We start from the raw sequence: 23,385 nt of genomic DNA on the forward strand, positions 1-23,385 counted from the left end.
TTTAACTTAAGCTTACTGGTACATTGTAGGTGTACGAAGGCTCATGTTCACTATCGGGGATCTATACCTGTACCTCATATAACTTGTTTTTTTTTTTTCATTCTTCTACTTCCCCTTCAACCCCTCTTCCCTTCCTTATTTACAAAAGCTTTGCTTCGTTTTTCCTTCTTTTCTCATTTTTTTCTTCTCTCTTCCTTCCTTTCCCCTCCTCCTCCCTAGTTCCCCTTCCCATATGAACATTTTCTTCTCATTTCCCAATATCTGTTATACATTTTGGTTCTTATTTACACTTTTGGTTTCTCACACCAAAGAAACAATTCAACATTTGCACACATGTGTCTGATTTACTTCACTTAAGAGTATGGTCTCAAAAAAAAAAAAAGCATGGTCTCAGTACATCCATTTACCCAGAAATGTATCAAGCTTATCCTTCTTTATGGCAGAGTAGTACTCCATTGTATGAAAACCCACATCTTCTTTATCAACTCATCAGTTGATGGGTAGAAAAGCACTTCCAGTGCTAAACCAGGACCAAGCCCCAGTACCTCAGTGGCACAGTGGGGCCCTAATGGTGCTGGGTACCGAGCGCCCCAGTGCCCATCACAGCACCAGCTCTAAGCCCCCAGCAGTGGCCCAGCATGGATGGCATCTGTCACCCCCCAGGGCCCTGTCCCAGCTCTACCAGCCGACACAGCGGCCCTGGCACCAGTGGAGACGGCCCAAGGGGACCTGGATGCCCACAGCGGTGGCCCCAGCCTGGCAGCGGCCCCGGGCTCCGCCTCCTGCCACCCACACCAGACCCTGTGGGGAGAAGCAGGACTCAGAGAGCTCAGGCTGCAGCGCCAGGTCACACAGCTGGAGAGCCAGGGCCCCGGCGAGGCCTCGCCTGAGAGCCCGCCTGCGCCACCTGCAGGCTCCCTGGCAGAGGCCGCTGCCTCCTGCCACCTCCTGCCTGTGTGGGGGGGTGACCGTGCCTGACCGGCCTTTTGCGGCCACAGTTAATCCCGGAAGTGCTCTTTGGCTTTTTCTCCATGGTGCTGGAGACAGAACCCACAGGCCAGGCAAGTGCTCTGCCCCTCACGGCACCCCAACCCTTGTCGGTTTTTTTTGTTTTGTTTTGTCTTTTTGAGACAGGGTCTCGCTGTGTAGTTCAGGCTGGCCTTGAGCTCATGTTGTAGCCCAGGCTGGTCTCGAACTCACAACGATCCTCCTGCCTCAGCCTCCCAAGGGCTGGGATTACAGGCCTGCACCACAGCGCCCAGCTTTTTTTTTTTTCCCTGTCTTTTTGCCCTTTTGACAGCCCTTGTTTTATTTGAGGCAGAGTCTGGCTAGGTTGCCTGGGCTGGCCCCCAACTTGGCGATTCTCCTGCCTCAGCTTCCCTAGTGGCTGTGAGTGTAGTGTGCGCCTTTGCTCCGGCCCCTCCCCGTTCCAGTTCCTCTCTTCTTCACCTGTCCGTCTGTCCACCCGTCCCGCTCCTTTCCTTGTCTCTGTGCCCATCCCCTCTCCTCCATCCGTCCCATCCGCCCCAACCCCATCGTGCCTGCCTGCCTGGGCGCATGGGGCCTGGCGCACAGCCCTCTGCCCTGGAAGCCACTGGCTGCTGTGATGTGCAGCACGCCCGTCCCCACCCTGCCCGGCAGCCCGGCCTCTGCACTAACTGTTTGTTCACTGCTTCCTGCCTCCCTCTGGGTCCTGCGGGTGCCAGAGCAGGGACCGTGCTTGGTGTGGTGCCCAGTGCCCGGCACTTGGCAGCCCCGTTGCAGGTGTGGGGCGCGTGGGCAGGCGGGCTGGGGTGACAGCCCTGGCTCTAATGTGGATTTCAGGGGTTGATGTGTGTGTGGCTGGCGACCCCGGATGTGGGGCCAAGAGAGAAAGCTGCCGGCATTGCTTGTGGGCGGAAGCACTTCTTGTGCAGGAGCGGGGGACGGCCGAGAGGGCCCCGCTGTCCCCAGCGGACGGTGCAGCGGCATGCGATGTCGCCCGAGCCCCCGGTCTCAGTGAGCAGGGGTGGCAGAACCCGGACACCGCATGTCAGCCGTCGAAGCACAGCCCCGCGTCACCTCCGCTGGCACAGCCGTAGCTGTGGCCCTGCAGCAGGGCACGCTTGGCCCCCGCCTCCAGCACAAGTAGGGAGGCCGCTCTCCCTCCCGCCTGCCCTTTTCTGTGGCGCTGGGGATCGCAGCTGGGGCTGGGGCCTGTGAGGCAAGTGCTTTACCACTGAGTTATGTCCTCAGTGTTTTTATTTTTATTTTGAGACAGGGCCTGGCTAAGTCACTTAGCCGTTCAAGTTGGGCTTGAGCTGTCCATCTTCCTGCCTCAGCCTCCCAGAGTGCTGGGATGACAGATGTGCAGCAGGCACTCGGCTGCTCAAGGCCGCCAAACACGTAAACAGATGGTCGCCTGACCTCCTGCCCTGCCCTGAGCCAGCCCGGTTCCCAACTGGACCCCAGCAAGTCCCTCACGCCGGGCCAGACACCGGGGCTGACCCGCCGGGCGCCTCCCGCCTCTGCCCTTTGCCCTCTGATGTGGAGGCTGCACTGCGCACGGCTGGATGGAGCCGGGGCCCCTTCCGGCCCAGGCACTCAGCTGCTCAAGGCCACTGCAGTCCTGGACACGTAAACAGGAAGACACCTGGCCTCCTGCCCTGCCCTGATGGTCAGCAGGCCCAGTCAGCACCAGCTGTCCCGTCCCATCTGTGGCCAGTGGCACCTGCTAGGCTCTTCTGCTCAGCCATGCAGGGCCCTGTGTCACCCAGGCCCCGTGCAGGGCTGCGGAGGGGGAGGTCCTTCCCAGCGGGCCCCCGCGGCCCATCACCCCCTCTCCTCTCTGGAGCCCCTCAAGGACAGGGCCACGTTGTCTATGCCTGTGGCAGCCCCAGCTCAGAAAGTGTCTGTGGATGCTGAGCGTGGTGGCCCTCACATGTGATCTCAGCACTCGGGAGGCTGAGGCAGGAGGATCACTGTGACTTTCAGGCCTGCCTGGGCTACATAGTGAGTTCAAGGCCAGCCTGAACTGCATAGTGAGACCCTGTCTCAAAAGAAAGTGTTTTCGGAGTGAATAAGCCAGGGAGCAGGTGGGTTCCACAGCAGGAGTCCCGAGCAGAGCCAGGGGCCAGGGAGGGGCCGAGCTGTCCAGGGCAGCACACACCTGGGACTCAGGCCAGCAGCGGTGGGGACAGAGGTCCTGCCCCTCCCGTAAGCTCTTGGACACTGTCCTGACTGACATCTGGGTCCCGAGGGCAGTGGGACAGGAGTCCCAGGGGCGGCGTGAGAGCGCGGGTGTGGGCATCGAACGCCGTCCTCCCCCCGCAGGTACTTAAGGTCTGGAGGAGGAGACCGTGCAGGCAGTGAGCAGGCACCGGCCCCCGTGCTGTCCATGGATTTTGTGGCTGGAGCCATCGGAGGTAGCAGGGAGCTGGGTGGGGGATGGTGCTCGGCCCGGGCAGCAGTGGGGCCTGGGGGGCCCCCAGGAGGGGCTGGGACTGGACATGGGCCCCAGGGGGCGGAGAGGAGAGGGCAGGCTCCCCCACGCCTGGTGGGGAGACGAGGTGGGTATACGAGGCTGGGGAGGAGGCGTGGGGTCTGCCCTGTCCAGGGTCCCAACAGGACACTGAGGGCCCCTGGGGACTGAGGCAGGGCCGAGGGCAGCCGGGAGCCTCTGGGGTAGGCAGGGACAGCTGAACCCTGGGGGGGAGGACAAGGAGCCGTGGGAGCGCAGTGGCAAGCAGAAACACTGACGTGACACCCAGGATCTGGAGGCAGATTTTTTTTTTTTTCTTTTTGAGACAGGGTCTCACTGTGCGATTCAGGCTGGCCTTGAGCTCACTTTATAGCCCAGGCTGGCCTCAAACTCACAACGATCCCCCTGCCTCAGCCTCCCGAGTGCTACGATTACAGGGGTGCGCCACCACGCCTGGCTGGAGGCAGATTTATTACACCCACGAGCATGGATCGGATCATTCCCAGAATATCAGGCCCGTCTCTGGTGATCAAGGACTTCTATGATATAAGCAAGCAGGAAGTGCGGAGGCAGAGGGGCTTGTCCCTTGGGGGTTGGTTCTTACCATGTGCATCACAGTGACCAGCCGTTCCCAGGAGACAGAAGCAACCGGAACTGGAACTGGAACTGTTACTGGGCAACTAAGACACTGAAGTATACTGGCGGGGGCATCTTGCCTTATAGGAGGGCGGGAGATTCCCGGAGACTCAGCCTGACCCTGCTGCGCTGCGGGTCCCTCCCACACGCTGCGCCACTTGCGGAGAGTCTGGCCTGGGAGGTGCCTGTCCCTGGGGACACAGCTGAGGTCAGCTCCGCCTCGCCCCGCCATCGACCTCCGGAGCTATTCTGGGCCTCGCTGGTCTTGTGAAACCACAGCGGGCGAGCGCGAGGCTGGGACCCGCAGCCTGCTGAGCCCAGGGCCCGCCGTCTCGCAGCCTTAGGAGGAGCCCTGGCACCAGGAAGGCCGGGTCACAGAGCCCCACTCCGAGCCTGGCCCTGGGGAGCGGGACACAGGCTTGGGCTCTGTCCTTGGGGAACGCTGGTAGCTCTGAGGGTGGCGGGGTTGGGGTCACAGCAGCAAGGCCGTGTGACAGGGCTCTGGCCAGCGTACCTCTGGGCGCAGGGGCAGCCTGGAGTGTGGAGTCAGGGAGGGTTTCAGAAGAGCTGATGTGTGCTGTTTGCAGGGCTTTGACGGATGAGTAGGAGTTTGCTGAGGTGTTTGTAAGGTCAAGGAAGGTCATTCTGCCCTTTGCTCAACTTCACCTCCAGTTCCTTCATTCTGTCACTGTTTACTACGTCCTGGGACACACGGTAGGGACAGCACAGCCACCACGGCATCTGCGACAGCTCGAGTCTCTGCAAAGAGATGCTTCAGCCAGTAGCCAGAGGACAGGGGTGTCCAGCTCTTGCAGCGGGACGCTCAGCAGGGCGGTTGAATGCTGCTTTGGCGCTCTGGCCAGAGGGCCCGGGTGCAGAAGTGGAAGGGACCAGGGTCCCAGAGACCCCTTAAGGGTCTGCCGGGACCCCTCCTGGGCCTCCCTGAGCGCCTCGCTGGGACCGAGGCTCTGGGGACGCACGGCAGCGCCCGCTCTGTTCCCCAAGCATTTGAGGTCCCGGGCAGTCTGCGGCTCCAGCTCGCTCTTGGCATCAGCCCAGATGGAGACGTGGCCTAAGCGGGGGCAGGAGTCAGACGAGCCGGGCTCCGGGGCGCCCAGCAAGGGCCAGGCCAGCTTGCCACAGTGGATGCCAGCGGGGCCGTGTGGGGTGTGGCTGGCACGGGGCAGCGGGACCGGGCATCACTGTGCAGGACTTGGGCTGGGAGGTGGTGGGGGCTCCTGGCCTCAGTTTCCTCGCCTGGCTGTCAGGACGTGCACGGCTGGCGGGGCTGGGGAGCTGGACTTGGGGTCCGCTCCCCGCGGGGCTCACCACGCGCCCTCCTTGCAGGCGTCTGCGGCGTGGCTGTGGGCTACCCCCTGGACACAGTGAAGGTGCGTGGGGACCCTGCCTCTCCCGCGTCTGTGCCTCCGGTGGCTCCCCAAGGCCCTCAGGACCGAGCCGCCCCCTCCCTCAGCCCGTGCCTGTCTCCCCTCTCGCAGGCTCACTGTCCCTGCTCTGCCCACAGACCTGCAGGCCCATGACAGCCCAGGGTGGCCCTGGCCTGGCCCCTCCTGAAACCTCTGTCTCCCCAGGTCAGGATCCAGACGGAGCCCAAGTACACAGGCCTCTGGCACTGCGTCCGGGACACGTACCGCCGGGAGCGGGTAGGCCGGGCCGGGTGGGCCCAGGGCTGATGGGCTGGGACACACCAGCGCCAGGGCCGGGCTGCGCAGAGGGGGTGCAGCAGAGGAGCAGGGCCGGGCGCCGAGTCTGTCCCTCCAACCTTCTCTGGCCGAGGAGCTGGACAGCACCCTGAGGTCACTGCAGGCCTCAAAGTCTGGTCAGGTGGGACCTGGGACATTTACAGAGGGGCTCCATGCAGGCCGGGGTCCGTTAACTCAAGAATGGCAGTGATGGAATCAGGCATGGTGGCGCACATCTGTAATCCCAGCACTCGGGAGGCTGAGGCAGGAGGATCACTGCAAGTGTGAGGCAAGAATGGGCTGCACAGCGAGACCCTGTCTCAAAAAAATCCAAAGCACACCAAAAAAAGAAAAAAAAAAAAACCCAAACAACAAACACTTCGGCAGCAATGGAGCACCTGGCTCATGGTCACCATCAGGTGCTGTCTTGGTTGAGTCTGACCTGCCTCTTCAGTCCCTCACCAGGACTTGGGAAGTCGGGGGCTGTGACCCATTTCACAGTGGGGGAAACGGAGGCAGCAGTGGGTGACTGGCAGAGACAGCGCGGCCAGGCCCCCTGACTGGGCCCCACCTGTCCCCCAGGTGTGGGGCTTCTACCGCGGCCTCTCGCTGCCGGTGTGCACCGTGTCGCTGGTCTCCTCCTTGTCCTTCGGCACCTACCGCCACTGCCTGGCGCACATCTGCCGCTTCCGGTACGGCAGCGCGGACGCCAAGCCTGCCAGGGTGGACATCACGCTGTCGGGATGCGCCTCCGGCCTTGTCCGTGTGAGTGGGTGCAAGGGGGGGCAGGCAGCCGCAGGGGGCACTGCTGGGGAGGCGCCGGGGTCCTGCCAGGCCGGCCAGGCCCCTCTGCAGCAGGCAGCGGTGGGATCACTGCTGTCCCAGCTGCTCGGTCCTGTGGGGAGGAGGGGATGGACCCTCCTGGTCAGCAAGACAGGAAGTCACCCAGGGGCTGGCCGGGATGGCTCCATCTGCAGCATGGGCACCAGGATGCCTGGTTACCATGGAGACAGAGCCTCCATCGCTAAGGGCCCTCAGCTGACCCACCTCAGCAGACGGGCAGGGAGGCCAAGGCTGCCCTCAGGGAGCTCCCAGCCCAGCCCATGGCCACTCGGCGGGACCTGAGTGACAGAGCAGGTAGGCAGCGGGCAGGCGCAGGCCCCCAGGGTGGGGGCCACGGATGGGCGGGAAGCCAGGTGACCGTGCGACCCACAGGCGGCACGGAGTGCCAGTGGTCACAGGCTCGGCAGCCGGGCTGGGCTCTGTCCCCAGTCCTGTCCCCACGGGACCCGAGGCACCGGGCCTCTGGGCGTCTGTCCCGGCTGCAGGGCAGGGAGACGCCCAGGGGAGACCCCGGCTGGCGCCGGTCCGACACCCGCACGTTCTTGACGACGTCGGCCGCGGGTTATGTGCACGACCTGCAGTCACACGGGCTGGGCGCCCGCGCTTTGGCCTTGGGTGGGCACGCCTGCCCGGACCCCTGCACCCCACGTCCTGGGGCCTGGGCTCCCCAACACTGGGCAGGCAGGAGCCTCTTTGTCCCTCCCCACGCAGGTACTCCTGACCTCGCCCACTGAGGTGGCCAAGGTGCGCCTGCAGACGCAGACGCAGACGCAGGCCCGGATGCAGACGCAGACGCAGACGCAGACGCAGACGCAGACGCAGACGCAGACGCAGAGCCCCTCTGCCTCGGGGCCCGCGGCCGCCCCGCCTGCCTGTCCTGTGCCCGCTGCGCGTCCCGAGCCCGGGCCCAAGTACCGCGGGCCGCTGCACTGCCTGGCCACGGTGGCCCGAGAGGAGGGGCTCCGGGGCCTCTACAGGGGCAGCCCCGCCCTGCTCTTGCGGGAGGGGCACTCCTTTGCCACCTACTTCCTCTCCTACGCCATCCTCTGCGAGCGGCTCTCGCCCGCCGGCCACAGCCAGCCAGGTGAGGGGCGCGCGGGCCAGTGGGACGGGGCTGCGGAGCGGGGGAGCTCGGCTGTGCCCTGGGGGACCCGGGCCCAAGGCCCGGACTCGCCATGCTCCCGAGACGGCCCGTTTCCCCTCGGGGAAGGGAGCTGGGCGCACAGCGAGCCCGCTCTCTCCTGCAGACGTGGCGGGCGTGCTGGTGGCCGGCGGCTGCGCGGGGGTCCTGGCCTGGGCGGTGGCCACCCCCATGGATGTGATCAAGTCACGCCTGCAGGCGGACGGGCAGGGCCTGCGGCGCTACCGGGGCCTCCTGCACTGCGTGGTGAGCAGCGTGCGCGAGGAGGGCCCGAGGGTGCTGTTCAAGGGGCTGGCGCTCAACTGCTGCCGCGCCTTCCCGGTCAACATGGTGGTCTTCGTGGCCTACGAGGCCGTGCTGCGGCTCACGCGCGGCCTGCTCACGTAGCGCCGCCCCCAGCGGCTTCCGCAGGTCGCAGCAGCCGAGGAGGCCGGGGGCGGGGGCGCCCAAGGGCCTCGCCCTGAGCAGCCGGGCGCTTGGCCAGGCTCCAACCGCAGGAAGTCAAGGGGCTGCCCGCCTTCGCCAGGGCGGCCTCAGGGTCAAGTGGCCTCTTGGAGGAGGGTGTGTCACGTGGAGCTGCCTGTCGCTCGGCCACGTTTATCCCTGCTGCCCACCAACTCTGCCCCTTGACCCACGCACAGCCTCTGTGCCCTCCAAGGCCGTGCCCATGAGGCAGCCCTGCTGCTGCCTCTGCCAGTCTGGGGACCGAGGGGTGGCGAGGCCTCGCTCTGGCTCCAGGCTGGCTTGCGCCCTGCCTGCCTCAGGCTGCCCCACGAGGGTCGTGTCCCGGGACAGGCCGACATCCTGGCCTGGAACGCGTATCACCCTGCTGCATGTACAGCACCCGCAGGGCCAGCCAGGCCGTGGTCAATAAAGCGTTTCCCAGGATGCTTGGCGGTGTGTGTGGTCTGTGGGGCTGGTGGCCCACCTCCCTCCGTCCTTCCACCTCTACCCACCCATCCCAGCAGGTGGGGGCAAGCCTGGCAGCTCCTCCCATGCGAGCCCTTCTACCTGTGCCAGGGTGCCCACCATGGAGATGGGCACACAGAGGCCTGATCCCAGCCTGCCCCTCGCCGTGGTCCTGGCTGAACTTCCCTGCCGTGGGGCTGCAGGCGGAGGCTCAAGGGCACCTCGCGCAGTGCCCAGCAGCAGTGCTGGGCGAGCTCACAGCTTGTGAGGGGCACCCTAGAGATGAGGAGCTTCCGCCCCGAGTTCCCAGGCCCCTGCCTGCCCCAGAGCTCTGCCTTGCAGCTGGCCGCACCTGGCTCTGACACTAAGCTCCAGGGCCCAGGACGGTGCTGTTTCTGAGCCTGAGCTGACACAAGGCCGGCCCAGCCTGGAGAGCTGAAGACGCTGGGAGAAGGAGATGCCGCTGCCTGCGTGTGCCCTCCGTCCTGGCCGGGGCAGGAGTGACCGGCGGCCCCCAGCCCCAGCAGTGGCTCTGGACACACCCTGCCGCTTCCTCAGAGCCTCTGTCTCCCCGCTGGCAAAGCGAGCGTGGGCAGCACAGTGAGGCCCTGGCCGGGCCCACTCCCAGCCTGTGCAGCTCTGCCCTGCACTCAGGCCACGCCCAGTGCGATGCGCGCCCCACCGGCCTGCAGGGGCTGGCCGAGCAGGCGGCTCCAGGGAGGCAAAGCGACACGGGCCTGGTTCTCAGCACACAGACCTGCACCTTCCTCCCCCAGACCACCCCCTGCAGAACTCAGGGCCACCCGGGCAGGGCAGGGCCAGGCAGCAGCTCTCAGCCCCAGGTGTGGCTGGCCTGGCCTGCTGTGACCCTGTGCAGCCTCGCTGGCCCCCAAGCAGAGCACACAAGGCGGAAAAGGAGCGAAGGGAGTTTATTAGCCCACGAGCACAGAGGGGCAGCACCCCAGAGCGCACCCCGAGTCCAGGGACAGGTTTGCAGCCAGGGCCCTCCCTGCCCTAACGGACCGTGCGTGGAGGGCCGGTCGTGGTGCCCGCAGGGAGGCCCTGAGCCTGGGGCAGCCATGCACGTGTCCCTCACTAGGTCCACCAGCCCGGCTGGGCCGGCCACTGCTCTGTGCTGACTTCCGCTGTGGTCTAGTGTTGAAACAGCAGCATTTGCAGAGGTAGCGGACTGTTTCAGCAGCCCCCTGGGGCGAGCTCCCTCTGGACTCTGCAGGTAGAGTGCTGGGTTATCTGTGACACTGGCAGGTTGTGGGCAGCGAGCACGACTCCTGGAGTGGGCCGTGTGCGTGGTCTGGAGCTCACTGACTCGGTAAAAATCGCCCCGCTCCACCACGGCCAGTGTCCACAGCAGCTGAGAAGCTGGGTGATATCTTTCTCAGAGCTGTGAGGCTGTAACCAGGGCCCACACAGGCTGGGCCGGTTTACCGCGGAGCTGCACCCAACCCAGCCTCGGTCAAGTGTTCAGTGAAGCTCGTAGCGATCAGTCCCTTTTGTGGGGGCAGGGGCTCTGATGTCCTGCGTCCAGGACCCTTTCTCACAGCCACTTTCCACTGCACTGCTCAGGGGTAGAGTAACACCGTTCTGATTCGTCCTACACACACTGCACTAGTTTTTCGGGGAGCGATCTTGGGAGTACACTGGGAACCCCAGCAGCTCTCTCTGGGGCGGCACAGGTTGGCCAGGGACCTTCCCGCCACAGGCCCCACAGCCTGAGCTCTGCGCCTGGGCTGTGTGTGGAGCCTCTTGCTGGGCGCTTCCTGGCTGACCACACCACGTGAGCCAGGACCCGCTTACCCACAGCGACAGAAGGACAGGTATCACAGGAGGGGCCGGAATCCATAACACATGCAGGGCTGGCAGACGCCAGGAACTGCCCAGGAATTACCGCGGGACAGAAGGCTTGGGGCGGGGCATGGCTGGGCAGGGCTGGGGTTACTAGAGAATTAGGTGTCACAGGCATCCAGAGGACCGGCGTTACTGGAAGTGGAAGGACAGCTGCCGGGGCGTCATGAACTCCTTCACCATCTCGTCGGTGACCTCCTTGCGCCGGGCCTGGTGCTCGGCAATCAGGGGCTGCAGGACGTCGATGAGCGCCTTCTTGAGCTCACCCGTGAGCATGGCCCCGCTGGTGTAGTCCTGCCAGAAGGGGCCGCAGAAGCAGTGAGAGGGCCCCGCCCAGCTCAGCCTGGCCGCCACGGAGGACTGGCTAGGGTGGTCCCCGAACAGCAGTGAGCTGCACCTCACCGTGACACCTGTCCCCAGTACCCGTGACCCGCCCGTCAAAGCGACAGCGGGGTCGTGATGCCCGCCCCTCCACTGCGGGGACATCACCCTAGGGGCACCAGAACCAAGAGAGTCCTGGCCTGCTCGGCCTTACGGCTCCTACGAAAGCCCTGCGGATTTCCTCCCGGTTGTAAATACACCACCACTCAAGCGAGGCACCAGCCACACACGACTCCTAAATCAGAACTGTGACGGGGGGCATTATTATGCAGGTTGAGCGACTTCATAGTTTTGCATAATAATAACTCTAATTATTTTAATTATTTAATCATTTAATTCTTTTTAAGATTATTTAATAATACTAGAGTTTTGCATAATAATCCACCTGGAACATATTTTTTTTGGAGACAGGGTCTCGATATGTAGTTCAGGCTGGACTTGAGCTCACTTTGCAGCCCAGGCTGGTCTTGAACTTGTAACAATCCTCCTGCCTCAGCCTCCTGAATACTGGGATTACAGGCGTGTGCCAGGACGCCTGGCTAACAGTTCTTATTTACGACCACTGCCAGCATTTGGTGACTTTTCTTTCTCTTTCTCTCTTTTCTGTCACAGTGGAGGGTGAATGCATGGTCCTGTGCTCAGCCAGTGAGCTATGACCTCAGCCCCTTTTACTCTGTATTTTGCAACAGACAAACTAAAATGCTCACAGCCTTCAACTCTTGATCCTCCTGCCTCAGACCCCTCAGGAGCTGGGATTACACGTGTGCGCCACATTTGGCTAAAAAACTCTATTAAGTAGCTTACACTTATATAATAATCCATCTGCAACAGTTCTGATTTAACATCTCAGCTGCAGTTTGCTTGCTATATTCAATGTCTTTAAATAGGAAACTTTTATTCCATATGATTTCCTTGGAAAAGATTCCAAGACTTGAAGCTGGGCGTGGTGGCACATGTCTGTAATCCCAGCATTCGGGAGGCTGAGGCAGGAGGATTGTTGCGAGCTGGAGACCAGCCTGTGCTAGAAAGTGAGCTTGGCCAGCCTGAACTGCATAGCGAGATCCTGTCTTAAAAGGACAAAAAAAGAAAAAAAAAAAAAAAACAAGACTTGGAAAATCGAGGCCAAGGTTCTGAGCCTTTTCCGGACTCTGTCCCACAGCCGGGCTGCTCAGCAAGTGGCTGGGGGGCTGTACGTGCGTGGGCCCCCCGGTCACAGCCCACGCAGCACAAGCTCTGCTGACCAGCCCCGAGCTGCAGTGGCGGCGGCCTGTGTGGCGGCCGTCACAGGTCTCTGGTGCCCCCGCCCCCTGCTCACCTTCCTGATCTGCTCCAGCCGGTCGTCGTCCTCTAGGAAGAAGGTCAGGTACATGAAGGACACGTCCACGTCGCAGTTGCCCCCGAACTGCCGGTGCTCCTCCACGGTGTCCCGGCCTCCGGAGAACGCATGCTTGTTGACCTGCGCAGGGGCACGGGCCACGTCACACGGGAGGGGTCACGGAACAGCGCGGGACCCTGCACTCCCCAGAGCCATAGGACTGCAGCTGGGAAAAGCCAGGTGCTGCCTGAATCCGGGGCGGTGTCCCCATGCTCGGGGGAGGAGCTTCCCAGGGAGGAGCGGCCAAGTCCCCTCCGAGCCGGGCTGGCCGGGCTGACAGGTAGAAGTGAGAAGCAGGCAGGATGGCAGCCTCGGAGCGGCTGCCCCACCCACCAGAAGCGAGGAGGCAGCGGGCCTGGGGCACGACAGCTCAGGAACAGGAGAAATCTAGGTGCAAGGAAAAACTCCAAATACCAAGGTGGAGCTAGGATGGTGGCTACCTGAAGTAGCAGGGAGGCTGAGGCAGGAGAAATGCTTGAGCCCAGGACTTCAAGAGCAGCCTGGGCAAGATAGCAAGACCCCATCTCGAAACAGGCAAAACAAAAGAAAACCCAAAAGTAATAAAAACAAGCTGGGCCTAGTGGCACAGGCTTGTAATCTCAGCACTTGGGAGGCTGAGGCAGGAAGATTACCTGGACTTTGAGGCCAGCCTGAGCTACATATACATAGTGAGACCTTGTCTCAAAACACCAAAAACCAAACAAACAAAAAAACAGAAGCTAACAAAATGGGAGCCCGCCGGTCCACTGGGTTGGGGCGGGGTGCCAGCCCTAGCATGAGCGTTTGCTAGCTGTCCGCGAGGAGACCCAGTCGTGGTGGTGCCTGCAGCAAGAAGAGGGTGGGACCGGCAGACTGGGACCGGGCCGCCAGACACTGCGGCCCAGCCGCCCACCCAGGAGAGGTGGGGTGAGGACAGCCCCCGTGAGCACGATGTGGGGGACCCGAAGGTGCCTTTGGGATGGAGCGCTCCTGCAGCAGCCTCCCCAGCAAGGGCGGAAGCTCCTTCCGGCACCCTGCAGCGTGGGGCCCTGAGCTCCAGACGCGGAACCCAGGAGCAGAAGAGCCCGCTGCTGCCCGGGCTGGCCTTGGCCCGCACTTCCGTATTCTATGAGCGTGAGGCAGCTATAGATCCCGCATCTGCTGTGGGAGAAGGGAGAGGATGTGCCTGGCTGGACAAAGGTGGGTGCAGGGTGTGACGGAGGGAGACAGGACGCCCGCTTGGGATCACCGTGTCCTTCGCAGCACTGTGAGGCCCTCAGTCAGGAGGGGCCTGGGGTCTCACTATGCAGTTCAGCAGGCTGGCCTTGAACTTCAACCCTCCTGCCTCAGCCTCCAGAGTGCTGGGACTACAAGTGCCGCCATGCCCTGTGGGCATGAGGACTCGAAGCCTGGCCTGACCCAGCCACCCTGGAGCCAGCCGCTGGTGACCCTGGCACCCTCCACAGGCCACATACTTCTGGTTTCCGCTCACCCGGCCCTCGGGGTCTGTGCCGGGTCCTGACACAGAAATACACAGAGCCGCAGAGCCCCATCCCAGCCTCCTGGTGGAGGCTGCTCCCTGAGAAAGGCTGCAGGAACAGTCCCCTACGGTTACCCCACAGACAGGACTTCGCAGCAGGGTCAGGGGCCAGGTGCTGACTCAGACAACCACGCCCCATGCCTCCTCTACCCTGCCTGGCCCTCCCCGCCCGCAGACCCACGGGGCTCAGAGCACCAGCGCCTGCACCCCCCAGGCCTTCTGCACACTGGCGGTTCAGGACCCAACATCAGAACGGGCCTGAGGAACAGGCCTGAGGTGCAGGAGCCATCTCAGGGGAGCTCCTCGGCCGCACAGCAGTGCTGGGGTTTCCGGCGCTGGGAAGCCGGCCCCAGTGCCGCACCTCCACAGCACAGAACCTCGAGCTCCCAGACAGCAGAGCCGGCAAGCCCGCCAGGCGCCCGTCCCGGAGCTGGCGCTGGGAGACAGATGGGAATCTGGTACCGCCTGGTAACCGTCGCCCGGAGTACCACGCTGCCCCCCACCAGCGTTAGCAGGGAGAACAAGACGCCGCTTTTCACCTAAGTGAGGAGACAAGACAAGACACGCTCCCCGGGTCTGGGAGCCGGCGCAGGCCAGCTCTGGTGGTGCAAACAGAGCAGCAGGGGTGCGAGAGCGCGCGTGTGCCGGCCCGCCGCTCACCTTGGTCTTGATCTGCTTGGCCGTGTCGGTGAGGAAGATGGAGGAGTTGGGGTCGCTGGCGCTCATCTTGGTCTGCGCGCCCTGCAGGGCGGGGAAGAAGGTGGAGTGCAGCAGCGCCGGCTTCGGGTAGCCGATGCGGGGGGCGACGTCCCGCGTCATCCTGAAGTAGGGGTCCTGGGGGCACAGAGGGGCTGAGCACCTGGGGCCTGCGCAGAGCCCCGCCCCTGCCCGCCACTGCCCGCCCGGCACGCCCGCTGACCTGGTCGATGGCGCAGGGGATGAGGCACTGGATGTCTGCCCGGTCCCCGAAGATCTGCGGGAACGAGTTGCTGAAGGAGGGCGCGGCCTGCACGGCGGGGAAACTGATCTTCCCTGTGAGCGAGGGAGGAGCGTCGGTGAGTGGACAAGAGGCGCGCTCCTCCCTGACAGCAAACCACACAGAAACCTGACAGCTGCTCAAGAGCAGCGGAAACACACAGACGTGGACAGGAGGCTCCACAGCCTGACGCTGGGCCTCATCCGTTCTCTGTGCTGCGGTGGTGAGGGCCCGTCTCCGGCACTGCTCTCCCCGTCCCGTCCCATCCCTGCACCTGGGCACAAGTATTTCTAGACGGCACATCTGCGTGGCCGAGCCCTCCACCCGTGGGCCCTCAGGCTGCTCCCCGCGTTCTGCTGCTGCTGTCACGAGCGGCACCGGTGGCACCCTGGACCTCGGGCCCCGCCTGTGGTGCCAGGCCCTCGGGCTGTCGCTGAGAACACACTGCAGGGTCCAGGCCCAGCACAGTGGCAGAGGGGCAGGCGGCCACTGGTGAGGACCGAGCTCCGGTGCCGGCAGCAGCGTCTCTCATGCTGAAGTTCCAGCCACCGAACAGAACTAAGCCGTTGTGTAACTGCGCAGGGAAACCTGAATTGGAGCAGTGACCCCCGGGCTCCCCCGGCCAACGTGAACTGGCAGGGTGAGGCCCTCACTGCCCCAGGCTGTATACAAAAGAGGCCCCTGAAGAAAGCTCACATGTGCCCGTCCGTGTTCCCACTGCCCTGTCTTCCTGTCCCCACCCGTCAAGGACAGCACCTCTGGACGCCTGTCCTCCAGTGGGCTGTTACTGCCCATTTCTTGTCTGCCTCATCCGGACACCGACTCCCAGGAATCCAGTGTTGCCGGCAACATGGTGTAACACCCGCTGGGCTTCTGCGCTCGGACAGGGTTTTGCGGCCACGTCAGAGGAGAGGCACCCGCGCCTGGCGTTTGGACTGTCTTGGGGAGACCTGGTGGGCAGCGCCAGGGCCAGTGCCACCCGAAGGGCACTTCTGGCACCCCCACCCCAGCGGCTCCTCTCAGTGGGCGCCCAGAGCTCTGCACAGAGGCCGAGAGCCGCGGCTGCTGGCCACAAACAGCGTGCGCGCGAGCAAGGGCTGGGCCCGGCTGGGCAGCTCCCGGGAGGGAGGAGTGTGCTCACGCTGCGCCCCCTCCCCGGCTGCCCAGGGCGGCCTTCGCTCGGATCTCCCCACTGCCCTGTCCTGCTGGGGCCCCGGGTCAGCAACCCTCTCCAAAGCGCAGGTTCGTGTGTGTGCCGAGAAAGTTTTCTGTTTTGTTCTAAGCCTTACAGTGGATGACTGGGGAGAGGAGCAGTTTGTTTGTTTTTCTTGTTTGCCAGGCGCTGTGCCGCTGAGCTAAATCCCCAGCCCCGTTTGTTTGTTTTTCAATTGAGACAGGGTCTCGCTATGTAGCCCAGGCTGGCCTCCAGCTCAGGGCGATGCTCCTGCCTCAGTCTCTGAGTTCTGGGATTACGAGTGTGCATGAGAAGAGCAGTTTTACTCCTAAAGTGCAGCTTTCTGCAGCTGGCAAAGGCAGCCATTGCAGGCCTACTGCTTGACATTTCAGCACATCCAACTTTTTTTTTGTCTTTTTTTTGAGACAGGGTCTCACTGTGCAGTTCAGGCTGGCCTTGAACTCACTTTGTAGCCCAGGCTGGCCTCGACCTCACAGTGATCCTCCTGCCTCAGCCTCCCAAGTGCTGGGATTACAGGCACATGCCACCACGCCCGGCTCTAGCATGTTCAATTTAGAATTTCACTGCCAAGCCTAGTGGCTCGGAGTCATGCGGTCCCCGGTGCACAGGCTTTGGCGCCACTCTCCCGAGACCCGCAGAGGCGCCGTTCTCCTCCTCTGAACCCTGCTCCTCCCTGGGAGGAGCCTGCAGGCGGCCGTGGCCCTTACCGATGCAGTCACTGTCCGTGAAGCCGAAGATGCCCTTCACCTGGTTGAACGTGACGTGCTTCTGAATCTTCACCACGTTCTTGTAGAAGCCCGGGCTCATCCTGCGGAGACAGTGGGAGTCGGACCCCAGCTGGAGGGGCCTCCCTCATGGGTAAGGGAGCAGCCTGAGAACTGCTGTCCTGCTGGGCATGGGGTGCACACCTGTGACCCCGCCACTCTGGGAGGCTGAGGCAGGACTGCGGGAATGAGTCCAGCCCGACTAACTCAGCCAGACTCGGTCTCAAAATAAAAAATTAAAAAGGGCTGGAGCTCAGTGTGAAGGCTGTCCTACCTCCGGTACAACAAACCAATAAGAAGAAAACCCGGGTGCCTGTGAGGTATGTGCGGGGCCCGTGCTGGGCCACAGAGGCAGGCCCGGGAGCTTCTCTGTTGAGACCGACTGTGGTGCAGACCGTCTAGCCCTGCAGCCGGACAGATGTTCCAGAGGAACCGATGGCCCTCCCAGAGCCGGGCTATCACGGGCTGCTGTGGCTGGGTTAAGCAGCTTTGTTAGGGCAAAAATACAGGTTTTGAGTTGAATTCAAGCAGGAAAGGCAAAATGTTCGTGTTTAGAATGCTTTTTTCTTCTTTTTTTTTTGGTCTTTTTCAGACAGGGTCTCACTATGCAGTTCAGGCTGGCCTTGAGGTCACTTTGGAGCCTAGGCTGGCCTTAAACATGCAGTGATCCTCCTGCCTCAGCCTCCCGAGTGTTGGGATGGCAGGTGTGCGCCACCACCGTGCCGGGCTCTCCCCAGGCCTTTCTAATGGTAAGGCAGGGTCTTGCTGAGTTACGAAGTTGCCCAGGTGGGCTCCCACTCACAATCCCCCAGCCTCAGCCCCACAGTGGCGGGATTACAGATGTGTGCCATCATGCCTGGCCTGACTCTCACCTTCACTCCACATCTGCAAAGAACGAAGTTCTAACTGAGCCCCGGGGAGCAGAGACCCAGTTCCCAGACAGCTGGGGACACGGCTGCAGAGCGTGTGGGAAGGCGAACTTGTCATGTCACACGGATCACGCTCCCTGCCCCTCGTCACGTGTGCACTGGAAGAGCGACTTTGAGGACTTGTCCCGGCATTTGTGCCCCGCCCAAACAAGTCAGCTCCGCATGGCGGGTCTCGGCTCTGCTCCTGCTGGACCTGCAGCCCCAGGAGGCCCTGCCGCAGAGTTGCACCCGGCGGGGGCGGCTCCGTTGGAGGCCCCACCACACTATGGTGGGTGCCAGGTGCCGGAGACGGACAGGGCGCCCCCATCTGGCTGTGGGTTTGAGGGAGCTCTCCCAGAGCGCGTGCTCAACTGTGAGTCCCACACGCTCGGGGTGCCAGTGACACAGGGGAGGAGCCAGACTGCATCACAAGAGCAGGAGGCGGAGGGAAAAGTGATCGTCCCATCTCCTGACAGAGCGCTGACAGGGGCAGGCATGCGAGTGGGAGGCAGGTGACACCCGCACTCCTGGGAACCCCTGGCTGGTGGGGGACAAGGTCACTGTGGGATACATCAGGGTGGGAAGGGGCTGCACAAAAAGTGCTGGAAGATGCGCCTGGTGGTGCACACTTGGAATCCCAGCTGCTGCACTTGGGAGGCTGAGGCAGGAGGGTCATAAGTTACAAGCCAACCTGGGCAACAGGGAGCCCCCGTCTCCCCAAAGTGAGACAGCAGTGACTGCGCCATGCTGGCAGCCTGGCTCTTGAGGAGCAGCAGAAGCCTCTGAGTCTGCTGGGCATCAAGCAGGTGGTTCGGGTCATGTTGGGGGATTAGAAACAGAGCCACGCTCGTGATGGTGATGACGACGCCCGTGTCCCCACGAGGCCGCTAACGAGCAGGACCCAGACCCGCCCTCCCTCCCCCAAGGGCCCCGCAGCGCCTCGTGGCCCAGAAAATCGAATGGGTAGGCGCGAGAGCAATTACTGTCCCGGGGGTAATCTCAGGTACTTTCTCTCTCGCCTGTAACGGGCCGGCCCCCAGGCAGGGTGGCACGGCGGAGGGGCGGTGAGCAGGCAGGAGGCGGCAAAGCAGCAAGTAGCAAGCGACCACAGCAGCCCTTCTGTCCCTCACATTCTGTCCAGGTGTAATGGCTGATACACTGTGTCAACTCAGGAACCGAGAAGTTTAGAAGTTTAACTGAGCGACTCCGCAGGGGGCCGGCGTCCTCACTTCGTAAACATCCTGAGCCTGTGCCAGGGGAGGGCACCCGCTAGGCAGGCGCTCTGCCGCGTACCGCACTCCAGCTTTCAACCCTGAGCTTCAGCGTTAGCATTCTCTCGAGGATGAGCGACGAGACCCTTGTTTTTCTAATTTACTCCTTGGCAGTCATGGGGGACCAAGCCCAACGCCCCAGAAATTCACGTTCAAGAGTTTTCAGCCAGGCCTGGTGGTGCACAACTGCAGTGAGACCCTGTGTTACGGTCTGTGCCTGGACGTCCCCCCAGAGCCTCACGGGGTCCTGGGCTGGCTTTTCAGAGGCGGCTGAATCTAGAGTTTGTGACTGGCTCACGGTCTGGGGCCGGGGTTGGGGCGTGAGTGCTACATCCGCCCTAGGGCGGGAGCCTGCCTACAAGGAGGGAGGCAAGGAGGCCCTCACTGCTCCTCCCTTCCTGCTCTTCTTCCTTCTGCATCTTCCGCAGCCACGAGCTGTTGCCGCTCACCACCCCGCCCTGCCTTGGAGCCCGCCGATGACAGACTGAAACCTCCACAACCTGCGAGCTAAATAAACCCTTCCTCCTTCAACTCTGGGTGGCCAGTGTTTGGTCTCAGCAACGAGAAAAGGAACTGAAACACCTTGTCTCAAACGGAACAGAATGAACAAAACCCCCACACAATAAAGAATTTTCAGCTGGGCGCGGTGGCGCAGCCTGTAATCCCAGCACTCAGGAGGCTGAGGCAGGAGGATCGCTGTGAGTTTGGGACCAGCCTGGGTTACAAAGTGAGCTCAAGGCCAGCTTGAAGTGCATAGGGAGACCCTGTCTCAAAAGACAAAAAAAAAAAAAAAAAGGATTTTCAGAATGGAATAAGTTGACCTGCTTAAAGGCTGAATTAAGCTGGGTGTGGTGGCGCACGCCAGTGATCTCAGCACCGAGGAGGTTCAGGCAGGAGGATCCCTGTGAGTTTGAGGCCACCTGGGCTACATAAGCGACTTCAGGGGCAGTGTGAACTACACAGCAAGACCCTGTGTCAAAAATACCAAAACAAAACAAAACGCTCTCCAAAAAAGGCTGATCTGAAAAACCGCACTTTAGCAGGTCGTGTGGCGTAGGCCTGTAACCCCAGCATTTGGGAGGAAGCCAGCCTGAATTACACAGCAAGACTATTTCAAAAAACAAAACAAAGCAAAGCAAAACAGAACAAAACAAACACCAGGGCTGGCCTGCGAGAGATGTGTGTACCAGCGAGCCCTTGCGCTGTGAGGGAAAGGCACAGAGCAGAGACCAGCTCGGCGAGGCTGGCTGTCCCAGGGGAGAAAAAGCCCAGGAGTGCCTGCCCGTCACAAGTGAGGGGGACAAACCGACACAGCGCCAAGACAGCGCCGTGCCATGGCCGGGCTTGTCTGCACTTCTGCGGCTCCAGTTACGGAGGAGACCGCAGTGCCCTCGGGTGCTGAACTGCGTCTCCTCTCCGTGCACACACCTCGCTGTCGCCCCTCGTAGCTGCCGGTGAGCGACACCAGAGACCGGGCCGTGACGTGTACCAGGCCTCGGGTCCTTTGTGGCCACTGCAGGTTCTGCGGAGGTCTGAGGCTCCTTACCCCATGTACTCCAGGTCAGAGAAGATGAAAGTCTTGTTGATGTCGAAGCCGCAGGCGATGATGTCCTTGGCGTTCTCCAGGGTGTAGCCGTAGGCCTGCTCCAGGGTCAGGTCCTTCCACAGGTACTTCTCGTCGTCGGACATCTGGACGACCAGGGGGACGTCGAACACATCCTGCAGCCACCTGGGGGGCGGGGGGGATGCCTGTGGAATCTGCGGTTCTACCATGCTGTGCATTATCGTTGCCGTTCCAGGTATGTGCCGCACGCCCAAGTGGGCACGCCACACTGCACACGGGATGACGGAGGATGAAACCTACCGCCACACGAGAGGGTCGCGTGTGCCACACCTCCCCAGCTGCATGTCCCCAGCCCTCACGCCAGAGCCGCACCGTCACTGCCGGAGGTGCATGCGGACACTCGGGCCACACCGCGCTGACCGTCGTCGTGGACACAGGGGTGGGGGCGGGCCTGGCCGACTCCATGGCACCGCTCTCCCGTCAGGTCTCGAGTCTCAAGCGAGGCTGGAGCACGGGCAGTAGAGGTCCTGACGGTGCAACGCCCCAGTGCCTGGCCGCTCAGCAAACCGGAAATGGGGCCTGTCAGTACCACACCCGACCTCCTAGGCCAGCGAGGAGTCCTGCGTGGAACACTCACTTGGTGAAGATGAACGGGATGAGGTGGCCCACGTGCATGGCTTCCGAGGAGGGGCCCCTGCCCGTGTACAGGTAGAAGGGCTTCTTGTTCTCGTAGGCGTCGAGCACTTGATTCATGTCTCTAAGGCAAAAGGAGAAAGGGAAGAAGTGTGATTCTCTGGGGAAAACGCCAAAGCACTGAAGCTCCTCTGGAAGTGAAAAATACAGACTGCCTCAGAGCACTGACAGTGACTCGAGTCTGTCGGCTGTGGTGCTTACGGTGCAGAACCCCAGGACGTGGTGCCGAGGGCTTCCTCCCGGACACGGCCGTCTGAAAGGCTACGGCCTGCAGCTTTGGGACCATCGCTTAAAAGATGGAGCCAGCTGGGAGCTCCTGGGGCTCTTTGGAATTCCTCCAACTATCAATGCCGATACATGTCGTGTTTTACGTACTTCCCCGGGCGCAGCCCGCCTGGTAGGAATCCGTACCTTTCATTTTATATTATTTGTTTTTGATTTTATAGTTTCGTTAGCACCTGTTTGCAGTATATGATTGCATTCACTGTGGGGAACTGTGCTGTACATAACACATCTTAATTCTCTTTACTTCCCCTCCTCCCCCAGCTCTGGTATTTTTAGGAAATTCCCTGAGGAATCCCCCTGTTCAGCAGGGTAAGACCCATGGTGCTGTACCTGAATGTTCTCTTTTTCTATGCAGAGTGTCTGGGAAGAGAAGAACAGCCCCTTGTTCCACAGATCTGGGTAGGCAAGTCCGGATAACCCGAACCTCAAGTGTACTTCCTCATGCCGCAAGCCAAAGGTCAACAGCGCTGGTTTCTGCACCCCTGGGATCACGGGCCCTCTGAGCTTGTGCTCAGTACTTTTGCAATAGGAACGCAGGAGTTAAGGCATGTGACCACTGACCTCAGAGGAATAAAATGACTGCAAGGGAATACGGGGCACAAGGGTGTGATCACGTATGGATACAGGGGAATGCTCGATGACTGACATGCAAGTTCCTGTTCCCAGAGGGCGAAGAATGAATTCTAAGAACAGCGGAGGTTCAGGGTAGGGAAATTTACTGGGAGAAGGAATGGGGAGTAGGAATGGGGAATCGGTCCCAAGAGACCGGAGGGCAGCCCGAACGGGGCGCCAACAGGCCACTCCTCCAAGGAAGTTTCACAGAGCAAAGTCAGAGGCAGGTACAACGTGGGTCAAGATTATGGCTGACCAGTAAGTCTGCACGCATAGCTGCTTAGGTAATACTGATCCAACGGAGCAAAGGCGTACGGATGACACCCCTAACCTTGGTTGATAATCTACAGTTCTAGTCTTAGTCTTTGTGGGCGGGAGAGCAAGGCCCACCCCAAATGAGATACTGGGAAATCCCCGAAGGGTGATAGTGTCAAGCCTCTGTTCACCCCCAGGGTAGCGTGCCGATCTAGCTGTCAGGACTGGTTCGGATTCCTTCTCTTCTTCAGCACTGACTTCCTGAGGACCCAGCTGTCTGACTGCCTACCACAACCTTACCTGCCTTAGCTGTCTATAGGAGTATTAGATCACCTTGCTGACACAGAGAAATAAACTACTGGAACTGACCCAAGAAGAAATGAAATTCAAGTGGATGTTTAACAGGCAAGAAGACTGAGTAACCAGAAAACTCCCCGCACCGGGAAGTCCTGCATGCAACAGCTTCCCCAGTTACAGTATTTCTTTCTCTTTCCGTGCGCATGCGGGGTGTGTGTCATGCCTGTGTGAGCTGAAGACAACTCAGGGCCTCCTGCACGCTAGCAAGCGTTCTTCCATTCTACTGGGCCACACCCCGTCCTACCGTCTCTGGCTACTTCCAGCAACTGTCAGGAAGAAATTAACACTTTGTGTGATAATGTCATTAAAATATTTTATCTGGGAAAAAGGAATTAACACCCACCCTTTACAAATTCTTCCAAGAAAAAGGAAGTGAAACTATTACAGATAGCTCCCTGATTTAGAAACATTACAGCCAGCCAGGGCTGCGCCCGAGAGCTCAGCGTAGAAACCACTGCGGCAGCAGATGTGCTGAAGGTCAACTTTAGAACAAAGAAGAATGACTACACTCAGACCCTTCCTTTAGGGATGAAGGCCACCAGTGACTGATATTCTAATCTTTTTTTCTGAGACGTGGAAGCTGAGGCAGGAGGATCGCTGTTTGAGACCAGCCTAGGCTACAAAATGAGCTCAAGGCCAGCCTGAACTGCATAGAGAAACCCTGTCTCAAAAAAA

General features: G+C 61.3%; 2 protein-coding genes across 6 annotated transcripts in view; one reads left to right on the forward strand and one right to left on the reverse strand.

Annotated features, from left to right (window-relative positions):
* The first annotated feature begins 994 nt into the window (after positions 1-994).
* On the forward strand, positions 995-8,671 carry Slc25a47 (solute carrier family 25, member 47). Of its 2 annotated transcripts, none has more exons than XM_005390431.2 (8): positions 995-1,061; positions 3,313-3,404; positions 5,444-5,487; positions 5,689-5,760; positions 6,382-6,564; positions 7,354-7,394; positions 7,449-7,726; positions 7,890-8,671. In XM_005390431.2, the coding sequence occupies exons 2-8, from the start codon at positions 3,377-3,379 to the stop codon at positions 8,168-8,170; spliced, it is 927 nt and encodes a 308-aa protein (XP_005390488.1). In that variant the 5' UTR covers positions 995-1,061; positions 3,313-3,376; the 3' UTR covers positions 8,171-8,671. The 2 variants fall into 2 exon arrangements, with proteins under 2 accessions (XP_005390488.1, XP_005390489.1); XM_005390432.2 differs by lacking the exon at positions 995-1,061 and adding an exon at positions 2,264-2,656 and having other exon boundaries at positions 7,354-7,416; positions 7,465-7,726.
* A 931-nt stretch (positions 8,672-9,602) lies between these two features.
* Positions 9,603-23,385, reverse strand: part of Wars (tryptophanyl-tRNA synthetase) — a 30,540-nt gene continuing 16,757 nt past the window's right edge. For all 4 annotated transcript variants that reach the window (XM_005390434.1, XM_005390436.2, XM_005390433.2 and 1 more), the window contains 7 exons: positions 21,146-21,265; positions 20,491-20,673; positions 16,709-16,809; positions 14,750-14,862; positions 14,491-14,664; positions 12,252-12,392; positions 9,603-10,849 (listed from right to left, as the gene is read on the reverse strand). In XM_005390434.1, coding sequence (XP_005390491.1) covers positions 10,688-10,849; positions 12,252-12,392; positions 14,491-14,664; positions 14,750-14,862; positions 16,709-16,809; positions 20,491-20,673; positions 21,146-21,265 — 994 coding nt within the window. In that variant the 3' untranslated portion in view covers positions 9,603-10,687. The remainder of the gene's footprint in view (positions 10,850-12,251; positions 12,393-14,490; positions 14,665-14,749; positions 14,863-16,708; positions 16,810-20,490; positions 20,674-21,145; positions 21,266-23,385) is intronic.

Source organism: Chinchilla lanigera, unplaced genomic scaffold, assembly GCF_000276665.1.
Source record: "Chinchilla lanigera isolate Chin_1 unplaced genomic scaffold, ChiLan1.0 scaffold00037, whole genome shotgun sequence".
Taxonomy (NCBI): domain Eukaryota; kingdom Metazoa; phylum Chordata; class Mammalia; order Rodentia; family Chinchillidae; genus Chinchilla; species Chinchilla lanigera.

What these genes read in the sequence shown, in the direction of transcription:
- Slc25a47 (XM_005390432.2), top strand. Translation starts at nt 3,377, where the DNA reads ATGGATTTTGTGGCTGGAGCCATCGGAG. An exon ending in TGTGGCTGGAGCCATCGGAG is followed by an intron (nt 3,405 to 5,443) that starts GTAGCAGGGAGC and finishes CCCTCCTTGCAG; the next exon opens with GCGTCTGCGGCGTGGCTGTG. An exon ending in ACCCCCTGGACACAGTGAAG is followed by an intron (nt 5,488 to 5,688) that starts GTGCGTGGGGAC and finishes CTGTCTCCCCAG; the next exon opens with GTCAGGATCCAGACGGAGCC.